At 38.4% G+C, this 20,719-nt stretch overlaps 1 protein-coding gene across 3 annotated transcripts in view; it reads right to left on the bottom strand.

The window, feature by feature from the left end:
- The window catches only part of LOC103121213 (coiled-coil domain-containing protein 170-like), a 31,233-nt gene extending 11,039 nt beyond the window's left edge, over positions 1 to 20,194 (bottom strand). For 2 of the 3 annotated variants that reach the window (XR_009545308.1, XM_060174856.1), the window contains exons 1-6: positions 20,135 to 20,194; positions 13,839 to 14,148; positions 12,761 to 12,889; positions 10,119 to 10,375; positions 6,055 to 6,190; positions 1,013 to 1,213 (exon numbers count right to left, since the gene is read on the bottom strand). Coding sequence is in view for 2 of the 3 variants with exons in the window: in XM_060174856.1 (XP_060030839.1) it covers positions 1,013 to 1,213; positions 6,055 to 6,190; positions 10,119 to 10,375; positions 12,761 to 12,889; positions 13,839 to 13,976 (861 nt within the window). In the remaining variant the exon portion in view is untranslated. The remainder of the gene's footprint in view (positions 1 to 1,012; positions 1,214 to 6,054; positions 6,191 to 10,118; positions 10,376 to 12,760; positions 12,890 to 13,838; positions 14,149 to 20,134) is intronic. The other variant, XM_060174857.1, reaches the window with a different exon arrangement.
- Positions 20,195 to 20,719: the final 525 nt, after the last annotated feature.

The following is a 20,719-nucleotide window of genomic DNA, read 5'->3' as shown; positions in this document are numbered from 1 at the left end:
GGATCAAGTACTTGGATGTTAGACCAGAAACTATCAGATACTTAGAGGAAAATATTGGCAGAACTCTTTTCTGCATAAATTTTAAAGGCATCTTCAATGAAATGAATCCAATTACAAAGAAGACCAAGGCAAGAATAAACCAGGGGAGTCACTTCACAGGCGGTGAAGCAGGTCTCCAGGTGTCTGTCTTTCTTTCCTCCTCTCTCCATTTCTCTCTGTCCTATACAACAACGACGACAACAATAACTACAACAATAAAAAAAATAAAAATAAAAATAAATTAAAAAAAAACAAGGGCAACAAAAGGGAATGAATAAATAAAAAAATTAAAAAAAAAAAAGCTTCTGCATAGCAAAAGAAACCAATACCCAAACAAAGAGACCCCTCACAGAATGGGAGAAGATCTTCACATGCTATGAATCAAATAAGAGGCTAATAACCAAAACATAGAAAGCTCACCAAACTCAACAACAAGAAAACAAATGACCTCATCCAAAAATGGGGAGAGGACATGGACAGATATTCACCACAGAAGAAATCGGAAAGGTCGAAAAACATGAAGAAATTCTCCAAGTCATTGATGGTGAGAGAAATACAAATAAAGGCAATGATGAGATACTACTTCACTCCTGTGAGAATGTCATACACCAGAAAAGATAGCAGCAACAAAAGCTGGAGAGGTTGTGGGGTCAAAGGAACCCTCCTGCACTGCTGGTGAGAATATAAGTTAGTCCAACCCCTAGGGAGAGCAGTCTGGAGAACTCTCAGAAAGCTAGAAATGGACCTACCCTATGATCCTGCAATTCCTCTCCTGGGGATATATCCTAAGGAACCAAACCCACTCATCCAAAAAGATTTGCATATAACTATATTCATAGCAGCACAATTTGTAATAGCCAAAACCTGGAAGCAACCAAGGTATCCAAAAAGAGGTGAATGGCTGAACAAGTTGTGGCATATGTACACATGGAATATTACTACTCAGCTTATATATATATCTGGAAATTCTTACTTTATTCCTGTTCAAGTCCAATTGCTCTTGAGAAAGATCATTAATAACAAATTTCTCTTCCAAGTGTTTCAAGGGTCTTTTTTCTTCTCTATGTTTTTCTTCAGATTGGGATAATTCTTGAGTGCTTTCCTCATAGTGGTGATGTAGCTTGTCTAGTCGTTTTGTGAGCATCTGAATTTCCTGCTCCAAATTTTCACTTCCCTGCAAATATATATATATGATCATTCCTGATTTCTATTTCTATTTCTTTCAAACCTGTATGCAAGCTCTACTTAACTGACATTGTAGTGACATTAACTAACTAAATAGAAAACTTGGAAGACTTGACATGATATATATGGTGTATATGTAGAAAGATATTTTAGGAAGTTGGTAGCACAGCAAGTTAAGCACACATGGCAGAAAGCGCAAGGACTGGCATGAGGATCCCGGTTTGAGCCCCTGGCTCCCCACCTGAAGGGGAGTCGCTTCACAAGTGGTGAAGCAGGTCTGCAGGTGTTTTCCTTTCTCTTCCCTCTCTGTCTTCCCCTCCTCTCTCCATTTCTCTCTGTCCTATCCAACAACGGTGACATCAATAACAATAATAAAAATAATAATAAACAAATTTTTTAAAAAGACATTTTAATTACTTTTTTATAATTTATTTCTTTATTGTAGAATTAATGTTTTACATTCAACAGTAAATACAATAGTTGTACATGCATAACATTCCCCAGATTCCCATTTAACAATACAACCCCCACTATGTCATTCATCATCTTTCATGGACCTGTATTCTCCCCACCCACCCACCCACCCCAGAGTCTTTTACTTTGGTGCAATACACCAATTCCATTTCAGGTTCTACTTGTGTTTTCTTTTCTTATCATGTTTTTCAACTTTGGCCTGACAGTGAGATCATCCCATATTCATCCTTCTGTTTCTGACTTATTTCACTCAACATGATTTTTTCAAGGTCCATCCAAGATCGGCTGAAAACGGTGAAGTCACCATTTTTTACAGCTGAGTAGTATTCCATTGTGTATATATACCACAACTTGCTCAGCCACTCATCTGTTGCTGGACACCTGGGTTGCTTCCAGGTTTTGGCTATTACAAATTGTGCTGCCAAGAACATATGTGCTGCCAAGAACAGATCTTTTTGGATGGATGTGTTGGGTTCCTTAGGATATATCCCCAGGAGAGGAATTGCAGGGTCATAGGGTAGGTCCATTTCTAGCCTTCTGAGAGTTCTCCAGACTGTTCTCCACAGAGGTTGGACCAATTGACATTCCCACCAGCAGTGTAGGAGGGTTCCTTTGACACCACACCCTCTCCAGCATTTGCTGCTGTTACCATTTCTGATGTATGACATTCTCACAGGAGTGAAGTGGTATCTCATTGTTGTCTTGATTTCCATTTCTCTGACAATCAGAGAATTGGAGCATTTTTTCCTGTGTTTCTTAGCCTTTTGGATCTCTTCTGTGGTGAATATTCTGTCCAAGTCCTCCCCCCATTTTTGGATGGGGTTATTTGTTGTCTTGTTGTTGAGTTTGGCAAGCTCTTTATATATGTTAGTTATTAAACTCTTGTCTGATGTATGGCATATAAAGATCTTCTCCCATTCTGTGAGGGGTCTCTTGGGTTGGGTAGTGGTTTCTTTTGCTGTGAAGAAGCTTTTTAATTTGATGTAGTCCCATAGGTTTATACTTGCCTTAGTCTTCTTTGTAATTGGATTCGTTTCATTGAAAATGTCTTTAAAATTTATGCGGAAAAAAGTTCTGCCAATATTTTCCTCTAAGTATTTGATAGTTTGTGGTGACATTTTAAAATTATTATAGAGAAATAAAACAGCATATATAAACTTTAAGAGTGTGAAAAAATCAAAACACTACAATAAACAGCCTACTGGGTATCAGGTTTTACTAGTACATTGAACGTTAGTAATACCTATCTTTATTTAACTTTTAGGGTAGAGAATAATTGGATTTCACTAGAATAATGTGGTGATAACAAGAAGACATGATCACTTAAACCTACTAGTTCAAAATTTTGATATAATTTACCTGTAAGGTGGGTGGCACAAAAAACTAAATTGACTGATTTTACTGCACTGATTGAAGTCACCAGTGTCTGATCATCCCATAAACATTAACTTCACCATCCCACTACTATCCTTTTTCACCAGAACACTGCTCAGCTTATGATTGTGCTGGGACCTCTGACAACCCAGGCGTGAAAAGTCTGTGCTCCCACTGGGGATATCTCCTCGGCCTCCTACCTCTAAAGATAGCATTCATTGAGCTCACAGTGAACTATACTACGTTTTCATCATGTGTTATCCCTATTCATCTTTATAACCATTCTGTGAGACAGGAACTATCAATTACAGTCCCTACCCCATACCTGCTTCTGTGAAATTTCACAAACGAAACAAGAGGCACACAGAATATATGTAAAGGGCACACGACTGTCAATGGAGGAGTCAGAATTTTGTTTCTTTCTCTCTTCCTCTCTGTCTTCCCCTCCTCTCTCGATTTCTCTCTGTCCTATCCAACAACAACAACATTAATAATAACTACAACAATAAAACAGCAAGGGCAACAAAAGAGAATAAATAAAAAAGAATTTTTTTAAAAAAGCAAAATTAAAATTCAGAGCCAGAGTTAGTAAGTTGGCCAATATCAATATCCACATTTTAAACAAATTTAAAGGGTGCCAAGTAGTGGCACACCCAGTTGAGCGCACATGTCACAATGTGCAAGAACCCAGGATGGAGTCCCCAGTCCCCACCTGCAGGAGGAAAGCTTCACAAGTGGTGAAGCAGTGCTGCAGGTGTCTCTCTGTCTCTATCCCTCTCCATCCCCCCCTTCCCTCTTGATTTCTGGCTGCCTCTATCCAATAAATAAATAAATAAATAAATAAAGGTAATAAAAATTAAAACCAAATTTAAAAGATTATGTTTTATGTCAATATACTTAGAGATCTCCAAAACTACTCATTTGCATCAATTTTCTGAGTCCTCTGTTTCACAGCTTCCTCTGTGCTTGGTAGGGGGCTAGCACTACTGCTCAGAAGAGTACACAACTAATCAAGGAATTTCTGATAGCTGGATTCTACTCATGTAGTGATTTTTATTAGTAAGTTGCCAGTGTTTTATAAAATCATAAGCTCTCAGAGGTTTGATTTCACATCCACACAATGTACGTATAAGTCACCACACCCTCCAACAAAGTGTTACTCCCTTATATTTTTGTTTTGCCTTATAGGTTAAATATTGTTGACATTTATCCCACATTCTCTGTTTATCTTTTGTTTCTTTTTAATATATTTTAATGTTTATCTTTATTTATTTATTAGAGACAGAAATATAGAGAGGGAAAGAGACTGAAAGAGAGACCTACAGCCCTGCTTCACCATTCCTGAAGCTTTCCCCTTACAGATGGAGGCCAGGATCTTGAACTCAGGTCCTTGCACACTGTAATGTGTGCACTTAACCAGGTGTACCACCACCCGGCCCTTCTTCTTTTTTTTTTCAGAGTGAAAAATCTCTCTCTCTCAAAGTTCTTGGCTAGGATAGCACCACCATTATTCTAAATATGCCAACCAATATATTAAACTTACCTTTTGGATTTTGATATAGAGACACCTAAGTTTTTTATTTTTAGTATTTTGTTTATTTATTGGATAAAGACAGAAGAAATCAAGAGGAAAGGAAAGATAGAGAGGAAAAGAGACAGTAAGATCCTTGGAGGACTGCAGCATTGCCTCAATGCTTGTGAAGCTTCCCCCTTGAAAGTGGAGGAGGAGGAAGAAGAGGAGAAGGAGAAAGTGGTGGAGGATAGGAAGAGGAGGAAAAGAAAGAAGAGGAGGAGCTGCCACTGGAAACAATGGAGTGACTGTACAGTTACCAAGCCCCAGAAATAATTTTAATGGCCAAAAAAAAAAATCAGCATTTTAAATCTCCTAATGAAATAACTGAGTTGGGCAAGGATCTTTAATGAATAATAAGACGTGTGTAAACTTGGCAGAAATATGGCTGTTTTCTAAGACAGTTATGATTATAGAACACTACTTAATAATAAACTTTGATAATATAAAAATATACATGAAAGAAGTTTCTGTTTCCCAACCTCTCCTTTGTACTCTTGCAACTGTCCTGCTTACACTGTCAGGAAAAAATACATATAATGTAATACTCCTCCTTTTCCCAACATTCCATAGGAAGACTACATTTATACATTTAAGCTTTCCTTCCCACCAGATCCAAAATCCAAATTTTATAAATAGCAGGAACTCAACTGTGTGAGAAATTTCATTCTCTACCACCTACCCTAGCAGCTCTCTCACAGTTCCATTCCCTTTAGACTTTTTGAATCACAGAGGCCTTCAGATGCTCCCTGCAGGCTCTGTCTCTCCAAATCTCAGAAAAGCTCCCTTTCAACCATGTTGTGTGGTGTTCTCTGATCCTCCATGCAAGGAAGACCAACATTTGCTAATAATCTTAACACAGATAATAAAAATCCTGCTTCTAAAGAAAGAAACAAACCAAGTCAGAAAACATTCTCTAGAGCCCAAGTGGTGGCACATCTTATTATTTTTTATTTGTCTCCAGGGTTATCACTGGGGCTCAGTGCCTGCATTACGAATTCACTTCTCCTGGAGGCTATTTTTTTCCCCCTTTTGTTGCCCTTGTTGTTATTGCTGTCATTGTTGTTGGCTAGGGAAGAAAGAAATCCAGAGACCAAGGGAAGACGGAGAGAGAAAGATGGGCACTTCAGACCTGCTTCACTGCCTATGAGAGCCCCCTGCAGGTAGGGAGCAGGGGGCTCAAACTGGGATCCTTACGCCTTGTGCTTCACACCATGTGTGTTTAACCTGCTGCACCACTGCCCGGCCCCTTATGGCGGCACATCTTGTTGAGCACACATTATAATGCGCAAGGACCGAATTAAAGTCCCTGGTCCCCATCACAAGCTGTGTTGCTCTCTCTCCCTATCTTTCCACCCCTCTCAATTTCTCTGTCTCCAAATAAATAAATAAATACATAAAATTATTCTCACCTTCATCATGAAACTATCCAATGAATAGTCTTGTTCTCTGATCTTCATGTAGGGGGTGGATCTGTTACCACTTGCTAATTTTTTCTCCAAAAGGTCTGCTTTTCGCTCTGCCTTTTCTCTTTCAACCAGATGTATTCTGTGTAAGATTTCAATAGGAAAAAAATATATATATCATAAGACCAACTGAATAAATTTACAAACTTCAATTTAGAATTATAAAAGAAATTGTATTTCACTTGAAATAAATATACTAACAAAATAATGGGGGCAAGGAGGTATGGTGTTAGCACTAAGGACAAAAACAAAAACAAAAGCAAAAAGTTCATAATGACTCAGTCTCCAGTTATATTAAAAGACGTGATGAACTTATTACAGGTGGTAACTTATTACTGAGAATATATTTACTTGGAAAGTAAATTGCTATCAGTCAATTCTTTAACTTTATCAGCTTTCTTTTCCAGATACTGTACAGCTAGGAAAAAGAAGAAAATCCCACTCTTCCATTCACTAGCTTTCGATTTTAAGAAAGTTTTCAGTCTAAGTAGTTTGTTTCTCTGTAGTTTCAAGCTCCTGTGTTTTCCTTTCAAAAGTAACTTTGTAGAGACAAAAGACTAGAATAAACCTCATTCTATCAATTGACAAATGTAGTAAGCAGAATAAGAATGAGTTACATCGTTATTCATATAGAGTGGCTTTTTTGTGACTTTTTAAATGTTATTAATTTTATAAAAGAGAAAATTAATGACTTTATTTCCTCTTCTGTCAACCAAGAGTGCATGACCAATTATCCTCTGTCTGTATACCAACTGTAGAAACCATGGATACAAAAATTACAATTTGGAGGGGCCAGGTGGTGGCACACCTGGTTAAGTGCTCACAGTACAGTGCTCAAGGACCTAGGTTCAAGTCCCTGGTCCCCACGTTCAGGGGAAAAGCTTCACAAGCCAAGTGGTGAAGCAGGGATGCAGGTGTCTCTCTGTTTCTCTTCCAATCTGCCACTCCCTTCCCTCTAGATTTCTGGCTATCTCTAGCCAATAAATAAAGATTTCTTAAAAAGAAGAAAAAGAAAAAAATTACAATTTGTATAAAGGACAAAATCACATGGTTATCCCAATCAATGCAGAAAAAACTTACAATAAAACTCAATGAACTTTTTGTTATAATACATTCAATAAGCTAGGGATGGAAGGGAATTGTTTTTTCAATAGGGAGTTAGAAATCTAAAGAGGAGAAAAATGTTAGGTAAAACTTTTTTGCTTTTATTTTTTTCTTTATTGAAGGGATTAATGGTTTGCAGTAGTTTGTACATGTGTAACATTTCTGTTTTCCACATAACAATTCAACCCTCTCTAGGTCCTCCTCTGCCATCATTTTCCAGGACCTGAACCCTCCCCTCCCCACTCCAGTGTCTTTTACTTTGGTGCAAAACACCAAACCCAGTCCAAGTTCTGTTTTGTATTTTCTTACTTTTCAACTTTTTTTTATTACTTATTATGTAATAATGGTTGACAAGATTGTGGGATAAAATTAGTACAATTCATACAATTCCCACCACCAGAGAGCCATATCCCATCCCCTCCATTGGAAGTTTTTCTATTCTTTATCCCTCTGGTAGTATGGACCAAACATCTCTGGGGCACAGAAAGTCAGAGGTCTGGCTTCTATAATTGCTTTTCTGCTGAACGTGGGCTTGGCAGGTATATCTATATCCCCAGCCTGTCTCTACCTTTCCCTTCTGGGGTAGAGATCTGGGAGGGAGGGTTCCAGGACACACTGATGAGGTCATCTGCCTAGGAGAGGAAGGTTGGCATCATGGCAGTATTTTTCAACCTGTCTATAAGTGAGATCATCCTGAAGGGAATTTCTTACACAGATAAAGAACACCTATGAAATCCCATAGCCAATATCATACTCAGTTAAGAAAGACTGAAGTCCTTCCCCCTAATATGAACAAAATACGATGTCTTGTTTCCCTACACTGTCATTCAATAATAATTTTGTTTTGTTTGTTTGGGGATATTGGCCGGTTTTGGTACCTGCACTACGAATCCACTGTTCCTGAAGGTCATCTTTTTTTTCTTTGTTCTTGTTGCTGGTGCTGCTGTTGTTGTTGGATAGGGAAAAGAGAAATCGAGACGGGGAGAAGGGAGGGGAGAAATATAGGCACCTGTAGACTTGCTTCACCCCTTGCAAAGCGACCCCCCTGCAGGTGGGGAGCCTGGGCTTGAACCAGGATCCTTGAGCCAGTCTTTAAGCTTCGCACTATGTGCACTGAAGTTGGTATGCTACTGTTCGGACCCCTTGTTTTTTTGTTTTTGTTGTTGTTGTTTTAATATTTTCCCTTTTGTTGCCCTTGTTGTTTTTTATTGTTGTTGTAGTTATTATTGTTGTTGTTATTGATGTCGTCGTTGTTGGATAGGACAGAGAGAAACGGAGAGAGGAGGGGAAGACAGAGAGGGGGAGAGAAAGATAGACACCTGCAGACCTGCTTCACCGCCTGTGAAGCGACACCCTGGCAGGTGGGGAGCTGGGGCTTGAACTGGGATCCTTACTCCACTCCTTGCATGCTTTTTTTTTCAACAGTCAAAACCTGGAGGCAACTTACAAGGCAGTGAAATCTACTTTATTTATTTATTTATTTGGATAGAGAATGAGAGAAATTCAGAGGGGAGGGGTGGTTTAAGAGGGAGAGAAACAGAAAGACTTGCAGCTCTGTATCATGACTTGTGAAGCTTCCCCCTTGCAGGGGAAAACCTGGATTCTTGGGCATTGTAATGTGTGCACTCAACCAAGTGTGCCACCACCCAGCCCCTTATTCAATATGTGCTGGTGGTTTAAGTTAAGGGAATTAGGCAAGAAAAAAAATTTCAAGTATCCACATTAGAAAGAAAGATGTAGGGGGCATGGTGGTAAGCGCACATGGCAGGAGGCACAAGGACCGGCATAAGGATCCCATTTTGAGCTCCCAGTTTGAGCCCCTATATCCCCACCTGCAGGGGGTCGCTTCCCAAGTGGTGAAGCAGGTCTGCAGGTGTCTCTCTCCCCATCTCTGTCTTCTCTCTCAATTTCTCTCTGACCTATCCAACAACAACTACAGCAACTAAAAATAACAACAACAAGGGCAACAAAATGGAAAAGGTGGCCTCCAGGAGCAGTGGATTCATAATGCAGGCACCGAGCCCCAGCTATAACCCTGGAGGCAAAAAAGGAAAGATGTAGATCTTTTTACAGATAACATTGTCATATGTAGAAAGCCCCAAGAAATACACACAAGGCTACTAAACTATAACAGTTCAGCAAGACTGTAGGGCATAAGATTGAAATACAAAAGTCAATTTTAGTGGGATGTGTGATAGTACACCCAGTAGAGTCCACATGTTACTGAATGCAAGGACCCGGGTTCAACCCTACTATTAAGAGAGAATCTTCACAAGTGATGAAGTAGTGCTACAGGTGTCTCTCTTTCTAGCTCTCTCTCTCCCCTTCCTTCTCAATTTCTTTTTGTCCCTGTAAAAAAATAAAGAAAAACAATGAACAGTGCAGGCATTAAGTCCCAGAAATAGCCCTCATGGGGGAAAAAGGGGGGTGAAGAGCTAATTCATGCTATAATACAGTTGTACCTCGAAAACACTGTGCTAAATGAAAGAAATCAGATACAATGACTATGTACTATACGACTGCAGTCACATAAAATGTTCAGAAAAGGCAAATCTACAGAGCAAGAAAGATTCCTGAAGATTGTATTAATGACTGGAGAAGCTAAACTAGGAAGTAATTGCTGATGGCACGGGATTTCTTTAGGAGCTAATGAAGTTCTGAAATTAGATTGGTTATAGTTGCATAGCCTTGTAAATGTAGTAAAAACTACTGAATTGTACACAGAGTAAATTCCGTTATATAAATCTTACATCAACAAAAATGCTTATTATATAATACGTTTGAATCAGATATTATGTAAAAATCTACTAGATTTCAACTTAGTGATCAATCAAGAGTATAAAGTTTATATATTATTTGCAAATGTGCGTCAAATGTATTTGAAAACAAAGTATAACATGCCTTACCTTAAATGCTTTTCTAGTTCTGTAATTCTTTCAGTTAGATCCCAGTTTCCTCTTTCAAGACTCTGAATATTGGTATTTTTCAAAGATTTAAGTCTGGTTAGAGAAGCAATAAGTTTCTCTAGGTCTTTGATATCTTCTTTCAGGGACATTATCTGGAATGACTGTTGTACATTATTTTCTTTGTAATTTTGTAGCTCACTTTTCATCTCTTGCAGAGAATATTCTTTTATTGAAAGTTTGTTTTGAAGATTTCTTAGCTAATACAAAAATGAAAGTGTTACTTAAGATCATTTATAATTGTGCCTGTAAAAAAAAAAAGTATGATTTGGGAGTCGGGCGGTAGTGCAGCGGGTTAAGCGCAAGTGGTGCAAAGTGCAATTACTGGCGTAATAATTCCGGTTCGGGCCCCTGGCTCCCCACCTGCAGGGGAGTCACTTCACAGGCAGTGAAGCAGGTCTGCAGGTGTCTTTCTCTTCCCCTCTCTGTCTTCCCTCCTCTCTCCATTTCTCTCTGTCTTATCCAACAACAACGACATCAATAGTAACTACAACAATTAAACAACAAGGGCAACAAAAGGAAATAAATATTTAAAAGTATGATTTAAAATCATTATATTTAATCAATGTGCGACTATGCTATAGGAGAGATGAAACATTCAAACTTCCTAACAGCATATTCCAATGTTAAACACATTAAATAAAGCCGACACATAAGGTTTAAAAATAGTGATTTTATTCTTATCAAAAGTAAAGTTGTTTAAAGTATCTTGATTCTTTTTTAAAGCTTTTTTTATATTTATTTATTCCCTTTTTGTTGTCCTTGTTTTATTCTTATATTTATTACTGATGTCATTGTTATTAGATAGGACAGAGAGAAATGGAGAGAGGAGGGGAAGACAGAGAGGAGGAGAGAAAGATAGACACCTGCAGACCTGCTTCACCGCCTATGAAGCGCCTATGAAGCGAGCGACTCCCCAGCAGATGGGGAGCCAGGGGCTCTAACTGGGATCCTTAAGCCGGTCCTTGCACTTTGCGTCAACTGCGCTTAACCCGCCTGACTTCCCCCCCCCTTTTTTTATTAACCAGAACATTGCTTAACTCTGGTTAAGATAATAAATTGAAAAGAAAAAAAAAAGAATGATGATTCCTTCTTCACCTCATCTTGGATACAGTTTGAAGGAATCATATTGAGATAAATCAAAAAGAGAAGGGTAAATATGAGGTGATCTCCCTGGCTGGCAGAACTTAAGAAACAAAAACAGAAAAGGGAAGCACAAAGTAAAACTTGAACTGGCTTGGTGTATTTCACCAAAGCAAAGGATTCTGGATAAGGAAGGCAAGGAGAAGGGGTAGGAGGAGTGAGGAGGGGACACTTGGAGGTCCTGGTGCATGACTATAGAAAAGGATCCAAGTTGGCAGTGTGTTTTGCACACATCTATTATGACAAGTTGAGAAATTATGCTAATATGTCAACAACGTACTGTAACCCATTAACCCCCTAATTTAAAAAAATGGAAAAAAGTTTTGTTTTATATATATGTATGTATGTATATATATGAGAGAAAATATATGTTCACACAGTTAAATGCATTTTAAAACAATTTTGGGAACCAGGTGGTGCACCCAGTTGAGAGGAAAAGGAAAAAATGACCACCAGGAGTGGTAGATTCTCGCAGTACTGAGCTCCCATGATAATCCTAGAAGCAAAAAATAAAAAATAAAAAAGTGGGGGGTGGAGAAAGCTGGTTAGTGTCCCAGAATGAAAACATTAATAATTTATCTATTTTTCATTCATTCATTATTTATTTATTTACTGGGACGGAGAGAAATTGAGAGGGGAGGGTGGGAGAGAGAGAGAGAGAGAGAGAGAGAGACATGCCTGCAGCACTGGTATACCACTTGTGAAGCTTCCTTCCTGCAGTGGGGCCCAGGAGTTTGAACTCAAGTCCTTGCACACTATAACATGTACTCTCTGAGTGAGTCACTATACAGCCCTCCAAAACACTTTAGTTAAAGGTAACTATAGAGATGGTACAGACAAACGGTCACATCACACTATGTTTCACAATTAAAATGACCCCTAGGCTTCCAACCATGGGTACCTATAAAACTATCTCTTGCAATAAATATTTTGAGGATAATTGGAATCTTAAAAAAAAATTCCTACAAGCACTATCTAGTTCATTATAGAAACTAAAAGTCAAGATATTTCCTATTAATGAGGTTTCTTTCATTTTCATCAATTGATGTAACTCAGGTATTTATCACATATTAAATAAGAATAGTGGGTACTTGCCACTTGGTGCTACATTTAAAATGGGAATTAATTCTTTCCATCAAAATGCTTAATACATATTGTTATTATTCTTACATCAATTTTAAGTATGGTAGTCTCTAAGTAATAGTCAAACATTACAACATTTGGTAGTCAACTCAAAAGCACTTAACTTGTACCACCTACAAAGCAATTTTTATCAGACAGAGTTGACACTAAATTAGTACTCCTCAGTGATAGAGTTCATTATTGAGAGAGAAAAACAAGAATTAGTTAAGATACACATTAATATTTTTATCAGAATGTTTCCCTACTCTTATAGAGAATGTGCTTTCCCATAGTGTTGCTTATTGAGATAATCCATATACCTCAGCTGAAAGATTCTTGTTTTTTACCAACAATCCAGTAAGGTGAGGGCGAACTATGCAAGCTGACTTTTTAGGGAATATAACTGCGTTCCTGGTTGGAACTACTGCAAGAGGTGGATCAAAACCATCCTAGAAAAAGAAATGGCAAATTATCAACTAAGCATATACTCTATAGATGAAAACCTGTAATGTCTAAAGATAGTGATCTCCCATCCAAGTACTAACCAGGCCAACTCTTCCTAGCTTCCAAGATCAGGTGTGTTCAGAATGGTATGGCCATAGACAGATAGGTAGAGAGAGAAAGTCAGAGTCTGGTGCACCTGCTAACACACACATAATACTAAGCACAGGGACCCGAGCAAGGATCTAAGTTCAAGCCCTGCCTCCCACTTGCAAGGGGAGATGCTTAACAAGCAGTGAAGCAGGTCTTCAGGTGTCTTTCTTTCTCCTTCTCTATCTCCCCCTCCTCTCTCAATTTCTCTCTGTCCTATCCAATAAAATGGAAAAAATTGCCACCAGGAGTGATGGATTTGTAGTGCAAACACCAAGTCCCAGCATAACCCTAGAGGCAAGAGAAAGAAAGAGAAGCAGAGAGAGAGAGAAGCAGAGAGGCAGAGAGACAGAGAGGAAGAGGAAAAGGAGAATACAATAGACCAAAATGTAGTGTGATCTGGGTTTGAACCTGGGTGATGCACAAGACAAAGCAGGTGCACTATTCCAAGTGAGCTAGCTTTCCAACTCTGTCATCTTTTTAAATCAAATACTGTTCTGGAACTGCTGTACTACACTGAAATGTCATAGTGATTAAAAAAAAAAAAAAGCAAAACTAATTAAAATCAATTTGAATTCCCATTAGAATAACATGGTTCACTCTTTCTTACTCTCAAGAATCACAAGAACGACAAATCCTTAAACCTCATCTTTTGCCTATTTACTGCCAAAGGCTTGAAAAGGTGTTAGCACAAGGATTAGAATGTGGGCAAACAGAACTGGACTTTCCTTTCTTCTTGTTCTCAACTGTGCAGAATACTCTTTTATCCTCGCCTTCTGGAAATAGAAAATACCAAACCAAACTCACCGCTGGGGTATTTTTCTGAGCTGTGTGAGCTGATAGACACCTGGGTTCCGTTGGTTTAGCCTTCTGGGGCACTTTGCTTTGGCCAACAGCAAGCTTTCCTGGATCTGAGTGGTTTATAGTCTGGAGAGGGCCTGGCATGCTGATGAGGCAAGGAGTATAATGAAGATCTAATAATGGTGATCTAACGTATCTCCAAGAGGAGTTTGCATAGAGTTTGCATTGCACCAAGAACAATGTTTTCTGGAAGGTTCTGCTTCAGATTCTTCCACCTTAGACAGTCCTCAGAAAGAACTGTCCACTGAACCTGTTGCTTAGAGACAAGGTAGATCTCATTACTAAATATATATAGTACAGCACCACAAACACTGTTTAAAACTGTAATTTGAAAACAGTGAAATTACTATTTTTCATAGCTGAGCAGTATTCCATTGTGTATATACACTACCATTTTCAGCCCATCTTGGATGGAGCTTGAAGAAATAATGTTAAGTGAAATAATTCAGAAGCAGAAGGATGAATATGGGATGATCTCACTCTCAGGCAGAAAGTTGAAAAACAAGATCAGAAAAGGAAAAACAAGATCAGAAAAGAAAACACAAGCAGAACCTGAACTGGAGTTGGTGTATTGCACCAATGTAAAAGACTCTGGGGGTGGGGTGGGGTGGGGAGGGAGAGAAAATTAAAAAATAAAATAAGTAAATAAAACTAATTTGTTGAAACAGTATAGTAATATACAGATACGTACTTATAGTTAAGTGTTACTTGTGAATGATATCCTTAAAACACCCACTTTGCAAATTTCTTTCATGTTCTATTTTTCATTTTATCAGAAACATTAACTATTTCCCTTGAGGTTCAGCCAACAATTAAAGTGTCGAGCATGAGTTAAGAATGTAGAATGTGGCAGTTCCTGTGCTCCTTCTGCCCCAGAGGAATCTAAACTACAACCTCACAGTATGATTTTTGTAAATTCAATATTCCAAGAATTTAGTACTGGAAATTTTAGTATTTCCCTACCTAGCCCATCCCATATATTATATTTACCAAAGTGAATTTTTCTAAATGTTAATTGAAAAACAACATTGCCCTCAATTAACATTATATTGCTGTTATCAAACAATCAGATAATAGGTTTTTTTAAGATCAGGGAATGCATTCTGAGGGAGCAGCACTTACTGACTGTACAAAGGAGGGGCTTTATCTAAATGGACTATGTGTTCCTTTGCTGCATGGCATCTTCTAGAAAATTTAAAATTTAAAAGTCAGGGGCTGGGCGGTATAGCACCCAGTTAAGCACACATGCTGATATGTGGACTGAACAGTGCAAGGACTGGTAGCTGGACCGGGGTTTAAGCCCCATGCCCACCTGTAAAGGGGAAGCTTTACAAGTGGTGAAGCAGGTCTGCAGGTGTCTTATTCTCCCTGCCTACCCCTTCGCTCTCAATTTCTCTCTGTATTATCAAATAAAATAGAAGAAAAATGAAAAAAATGGCCCCTAGGAGAAGTAGATTCACAGTGCCAGCACCAAGCCCCAGCAATAGAAGCAAAAAAAAAAAAAAAGAAAGAAAGAAAATTGAAAAGTCACAGGAGAAAAATGAAAAATGTAAGGATAGTGTAATGTACAGGACATAAAGCATGAAGACCTAGTTTTCTTTATTGATATTAAACAATATTTTGAAATTCCTCTGTTAAGCCTATAATCATTATAATGTGTAAACCTGTAATTACTACAGACTTGAGAATATATAAAAATAATTATATTTTTCTAATATTGAGGCTAATTATTAAGTTTATAGTTTATACGTAAACTATAAAGATATAAGTGAAGGCTTTAGTGTCTTCATCACTTCATACTTAATATTACTACATCAATTCATTTTCTAAGAATATGGGAATCAGAGAGTAAAACAAATGTTGGTAAATAGAAAGGAGAAAAAAACAACAACCACTTAGTCCTAAAGTAAAAATGATGTCAGAATTACGTTTATTTTATTTTTTCAGTTTATTCTTTTTTTAAATAGTTTTATTTTTTATTTTTATTATTGGATAGAGACAGAGAGAAATTGAGAGGGGAGGGTGAGATAGAGAGGGGAAGAGACAGAGTGATACCTGCAGCCCTCCTTCACTTGTGAAGCTTTCCCCTGCAGGTGGGAACCAGGGGCTTGAATCTGGGTCCTTGTACACTGTAATATCTGCACTTAACCAGGTGCTCCACCGCTAGGCCCCTCAGTTTATTCTTAAGAATCCTCTCCTGGGGGGTGGGGACAGACAAAATAGCTTAACTTGGATAGGTGCTTCTTTGCCAAATGCACAACCCAAGTTCAAGTCTGGTCCTGACCACACTGAAGGAAGCTCAAGCACCGTGGTCTCACTCTCTCTCTTTTTCTGTTTCTATTTAAAAATAAATAAATCAGAATAAGAAACAAGTCCTATCGCAGGAATAGTATAATGGTTATTAAAACAAACAAAAACCTTTCATTCCTAAAGACTCCAAAGCCCAGGCTCACTATGCCTGTATTACTTTAAGCCAGAGTAGTGCTCTGGTAAAAAAAAAAAAATGAATTAAAATAAGAAGATTAAAAAGATTCCCACACCTATGGACATCTAATCTTTGACAAAGGTAACCAGACTATTAAATGGGGAAAGCAAAGTCTCTTCAACAAATGGTGTTGGAAAGAATGGGTTAAAACATGCAGAAGAATGAAATTGAACCACTGTATTTCACCAAATACAAAAGTAAATTCCAAGTGGATCAAGGACTTGGATGTTAGACCACAAACTATCAGATACTTAGAGGAAAATATTGGCAGAACTATTTTCTGCATAAATTTTAAAGACATCTTCAATGAAACGAATCCAGTTACAAAGAAGACTAAGGTAAGTATAAACCTATGGGACTACATCAAATTAAAAAGCTTCTTCACAGCAAAAGAAACCACTACCCAACCCAAGAGACCCCTCACAGAATGGGAGAAGATCTTTATATGCCATACATCAGACAAGAGTTTAATAACTAACATATATAAAGAGCTTGCCAAACTCAACAACAAGACAACAAATAACCCCATCCAAAAATGGGGGGAGGACTTGGACAGAATATTCACCACAGAAGAGATCCAAAAGGCTAAGAAACACAGGAAAAAATGCTCCAATTCTCTGATTGTCAGAGAAATGCAAATCAAGACAACAATGAGATATCACTTCACTCCTGTGAGAATGTCATACATCAGAAATGGTAACAGCAGCAAATGCTGGAGAGGGTGTAGGGTCAAAGGAACCCTCCTGCACTGCTGGTGGGAATGTCAATTGGTCCAACCTCTGTGGAGAACAGTCTGGAGAACTCTCAGAAGGCTAGAAATGGACCTACCCTATAACCCTGCAATTCCTCTCCTGGGGATATATCCTAAGGAACCCATCACATCCATCCAAAAAGATCTGTTCTTGGCAGCACATATGTTCTTGGCAGCACAATTTGTAATAGCCAAAACCTGGAAGCAACCCAGGTGTCCAACAACAGATGAGTGGCTGAGCAAGTTGTGGTATATATACACAATGGAATACTACTCTGCTACCGTTTTCAGCTGATCTTGGATGGACCTTGAAAAAATCCTGTTGAGTGAAATAAGTCAGAAACAGAAGGATGAATATGGGATGATCTCACTGTCAGGCCGAAGTTGAAAAACAAGATCAGAAAAGAAAACACAAGTAGAACCTGAAATGGAATTGGCATATTGCACCCAAGTAAAAGACTCTGTGGTGGGTGGGTGGGGAGAGAATACAGGTCCATGAAGGATGATGAATGACATAGTGGGGGTTGTATTGTTAAATGGGAATCTGGGGAATGTTATGCATGTACAAACTATTGTATTTACTGTTGAATGTAAAACATTAATTTCCCAATAAAGAAATTAAAAAAAAAAAAAAACAAGAAAACAAGGGCAACAAAAAGGGAATAAATAAATAAATATTTTTAAAAAACATTAAAAGAAGAACAAAGTGTTTAAAAATCAGAAATCTAAAGGCAAAAATATAACAAATGAGATTGGGGTCTCCATTTTGGAAAAAGCTAGTAGGTCTATTTTGGGTATATTCCAAGGGGTCCTTTACTTTACTAATTTTTGCCTCTTCCCAACAGCTAACATGCAGGTGGGCCAAAGGTATTATCTGGGGAGATGGTGCCGGGATTTGAAATAGGACTCGAAAGCTGTATCAGGGAAGAGAGCTGCTCCCAAATATGGGAAAAGCATATATTGTTAACTATAAACCCCATCTATTTGATCTGCTATCATGCCAACCTGACTTCCCCTGGCTGACGACCTCACCAATGTACTCTGGAACCACACCTCTCTGGAGCCCTGTCCCACCAGGGAAAAAGAGAGATAGGCTGAGAGTTATGGATCGACCTGCCAAGGCCCATGTCCAGTGGAGAAGCAATTACAGAAGCTAGGCCTTCCACCTTCTGCATCCCATTATAATCCTGGGTCCATGTGCCCAGAGAGATAAATAGGAAAGCTTTCAAGGGAGGGGATGGGATACAGAACTCTGGTGGTGGGAAATGTGTGGAATTGTACCCCTCTTATCCTATGGGCTTGTCAATATTTTTTATTTTATAAATAAATTTTTTTTAATTTTAAAAAATTTTATACTTGGGGCTGAAGAGATAACTCACTGGGTACAGCCCTCCATAGTAATATGTGTAGCCAACGTTCAAGTCTTGGTACCATATCCAAGGGGCTATGGTACTGGAGAAGGCTGTGGTGGACTCACTCTGAATGAAAAAGTGGCCCAAAACAGTGAAATCATACACATGTGAAATTCTAGTTGCAAAAAAATCGTATTCCTTAGGATTTCATTTTTAATTTTTTTTATCATCTTTATTTATTAGAGACAGCTAGAAATCTAGAAGGAAAAGGGGCGATAGAGAAGAAGGGAGACAGAGACATACCTGCATCCTTGCTTCACCACTCACAAAGCTTTCCTCCAGCAGATGGGGATCAGGGGCTCAAACCTGGGTGCTTGCATACTGCAACGTGTACTCAACCAAGTGCACCACCACCCGGCCTCCAGTTACAGTACTTTTTTAAATGTTTTATTTGACAGAGATAGAAATTTAGAGGGGAGAGGGGAGACAAAGAGTGAAAGAGACAGTGAAAGACACCTGCAGCCCTACCTCACCACTTGAGAAGGCTTCCCCCTGTATGTGGGGGCCGGGGACTGGAACCTGGGTCCTTGCACACTATAATGTATATGCTTAACCAAGTACATCACTAATTGGCCCCAAATCTTGTTTTTTTTTTTTTCCTCCTCCAGGGTTATTGGTGGGCTCGGTGCCTGCACCATGAATCCACCGCTCCTGGAGGCCATTTTTTCCCCCTTTTGTTGCCCTTGTTGTAGCTTCATTGTGGTTATTATTATTGCCCTTGTTGACGCAATTCGTTGTTGGATAGGACAGAGAGAAATGGAGAGAGGAGGGGAAGACAGAGAAGGGGAGAGAAAGACACCTGCAGACCTGCTTCACCGCCTGTGAAGCGACTCCCCTGCAGGTGGGGAGCCGGGGGCTCGAACCGGGATCCTTACGCCGGTTCCTGCGCTTTGCGCCACATGCGCTTAACCCACTGCGCCACCGCCCGACCCCGGCCCCAAATCTTGTTAATAAAGCAGGAGAATAACTATCTGTTCTTACAATTCCTTTACAGTACTTTTATTTTTATTTACTTACCATTTTCTGATTCTCCTGTTAAAAATAGCTAAATGAGTTTCACTCATATTTAGTCTAAGAAAAAAAGTGTGAACCCACAAGCATAACATATAAATCCTCAATATCAACTTAAGTAGAAATCATTTTTTGATTCCTACAAAATAAAAATAACTTTTCTTCCTTTATAGTATGTATCTATTCTTTTCTTGTCATTCAAAGTATGCAAAACTCGAATCCCTCCTACTACATTGAAGATACCTAAGAAAAGGATCTATTTCTAGTTTATCTCTATCACTTCATAATAGGTACACAAAATATAGCTGAAACTAAAGAACACAACAGAAAAAAAAGTCCTTAACACAAGCTAACATACATATGGTGATAACACTGTTTTCTCAAAATTAAATTCTTATAAAAATAGTATGTATCAGAAGTCTAAGATAAAAAATATAGCAAAATGACACAAGTATTTTGTGATTTTTAGTTTATACATGGCTATTCTATTTTGTTTTTAGGCATCCTAAGTTTTATCAATACTTCAGGTTAGATACACTGTGATATATACTTCATTTAATAGGAAGTAAAAATAAAAACATACATTTTTACCATATCAGGCACAAGAATGAATTCTGAATCCAAGATCAACTCTTAGAAGAAACCTGAATTGTCCACTAGGAGTGACTACTCTACAGAATTTGCCTCTAGAATGCCAATATATCAAAGAAGCTGTTGCTAGGGGAACGCATCACAGAGCTCAAAGGAAGGAAAAAGTGACATCCTAAAGAGATACAGTAATTACTTCCCTAACTATAAGTGAAAATACCAATTGTTTTTTATCAAACATCAGTAAACTTAAGCACTTTTAAGAAGATGATGCCACCCAAAGTAAATATTCCAAAGTGAAACCCACATTTGGAGCTATTCTTTTGTGAAATTCTTGAAATACGTCAAACATCTGTATTCCCAGGCACAAACCTCATCCACAAAGAAGTGCTTTGACAGGAAGAGAAAGTAATTTTATCCAAAAAAGAAAAACGGAAAACTGGGATTCTAACTCTAGTGAAGTACATTTGCAACAGAGAGAGTATGTTCCCAATATGTACTCGACATCAACACCACTAGGATTATTACAGTAAATCTTTACCTTACTTTGTGTATAGTTTTCTTTTTCTTTCAGAAACTG

Source organism: Erinaceus europaeus, chromosome 16 (assembly GCF_950295315.1).
Source record: "Erinaceus europaeus chromosome 16, mEriEur2.1, whole genome shotgun sequence".
NCBI classification, from domain to species: Eukaryota; Metazoa; Chordata; class Mammalia; order Eulipotyphla; family Erinaceidae; genus Erinaceus; species Erinaceus europaeus.
The sequence above is the reverse complement of the archived record's forward strand: the minus strand, read 5'-3'. Positions and strand labels throughout refer to the sequence as shown.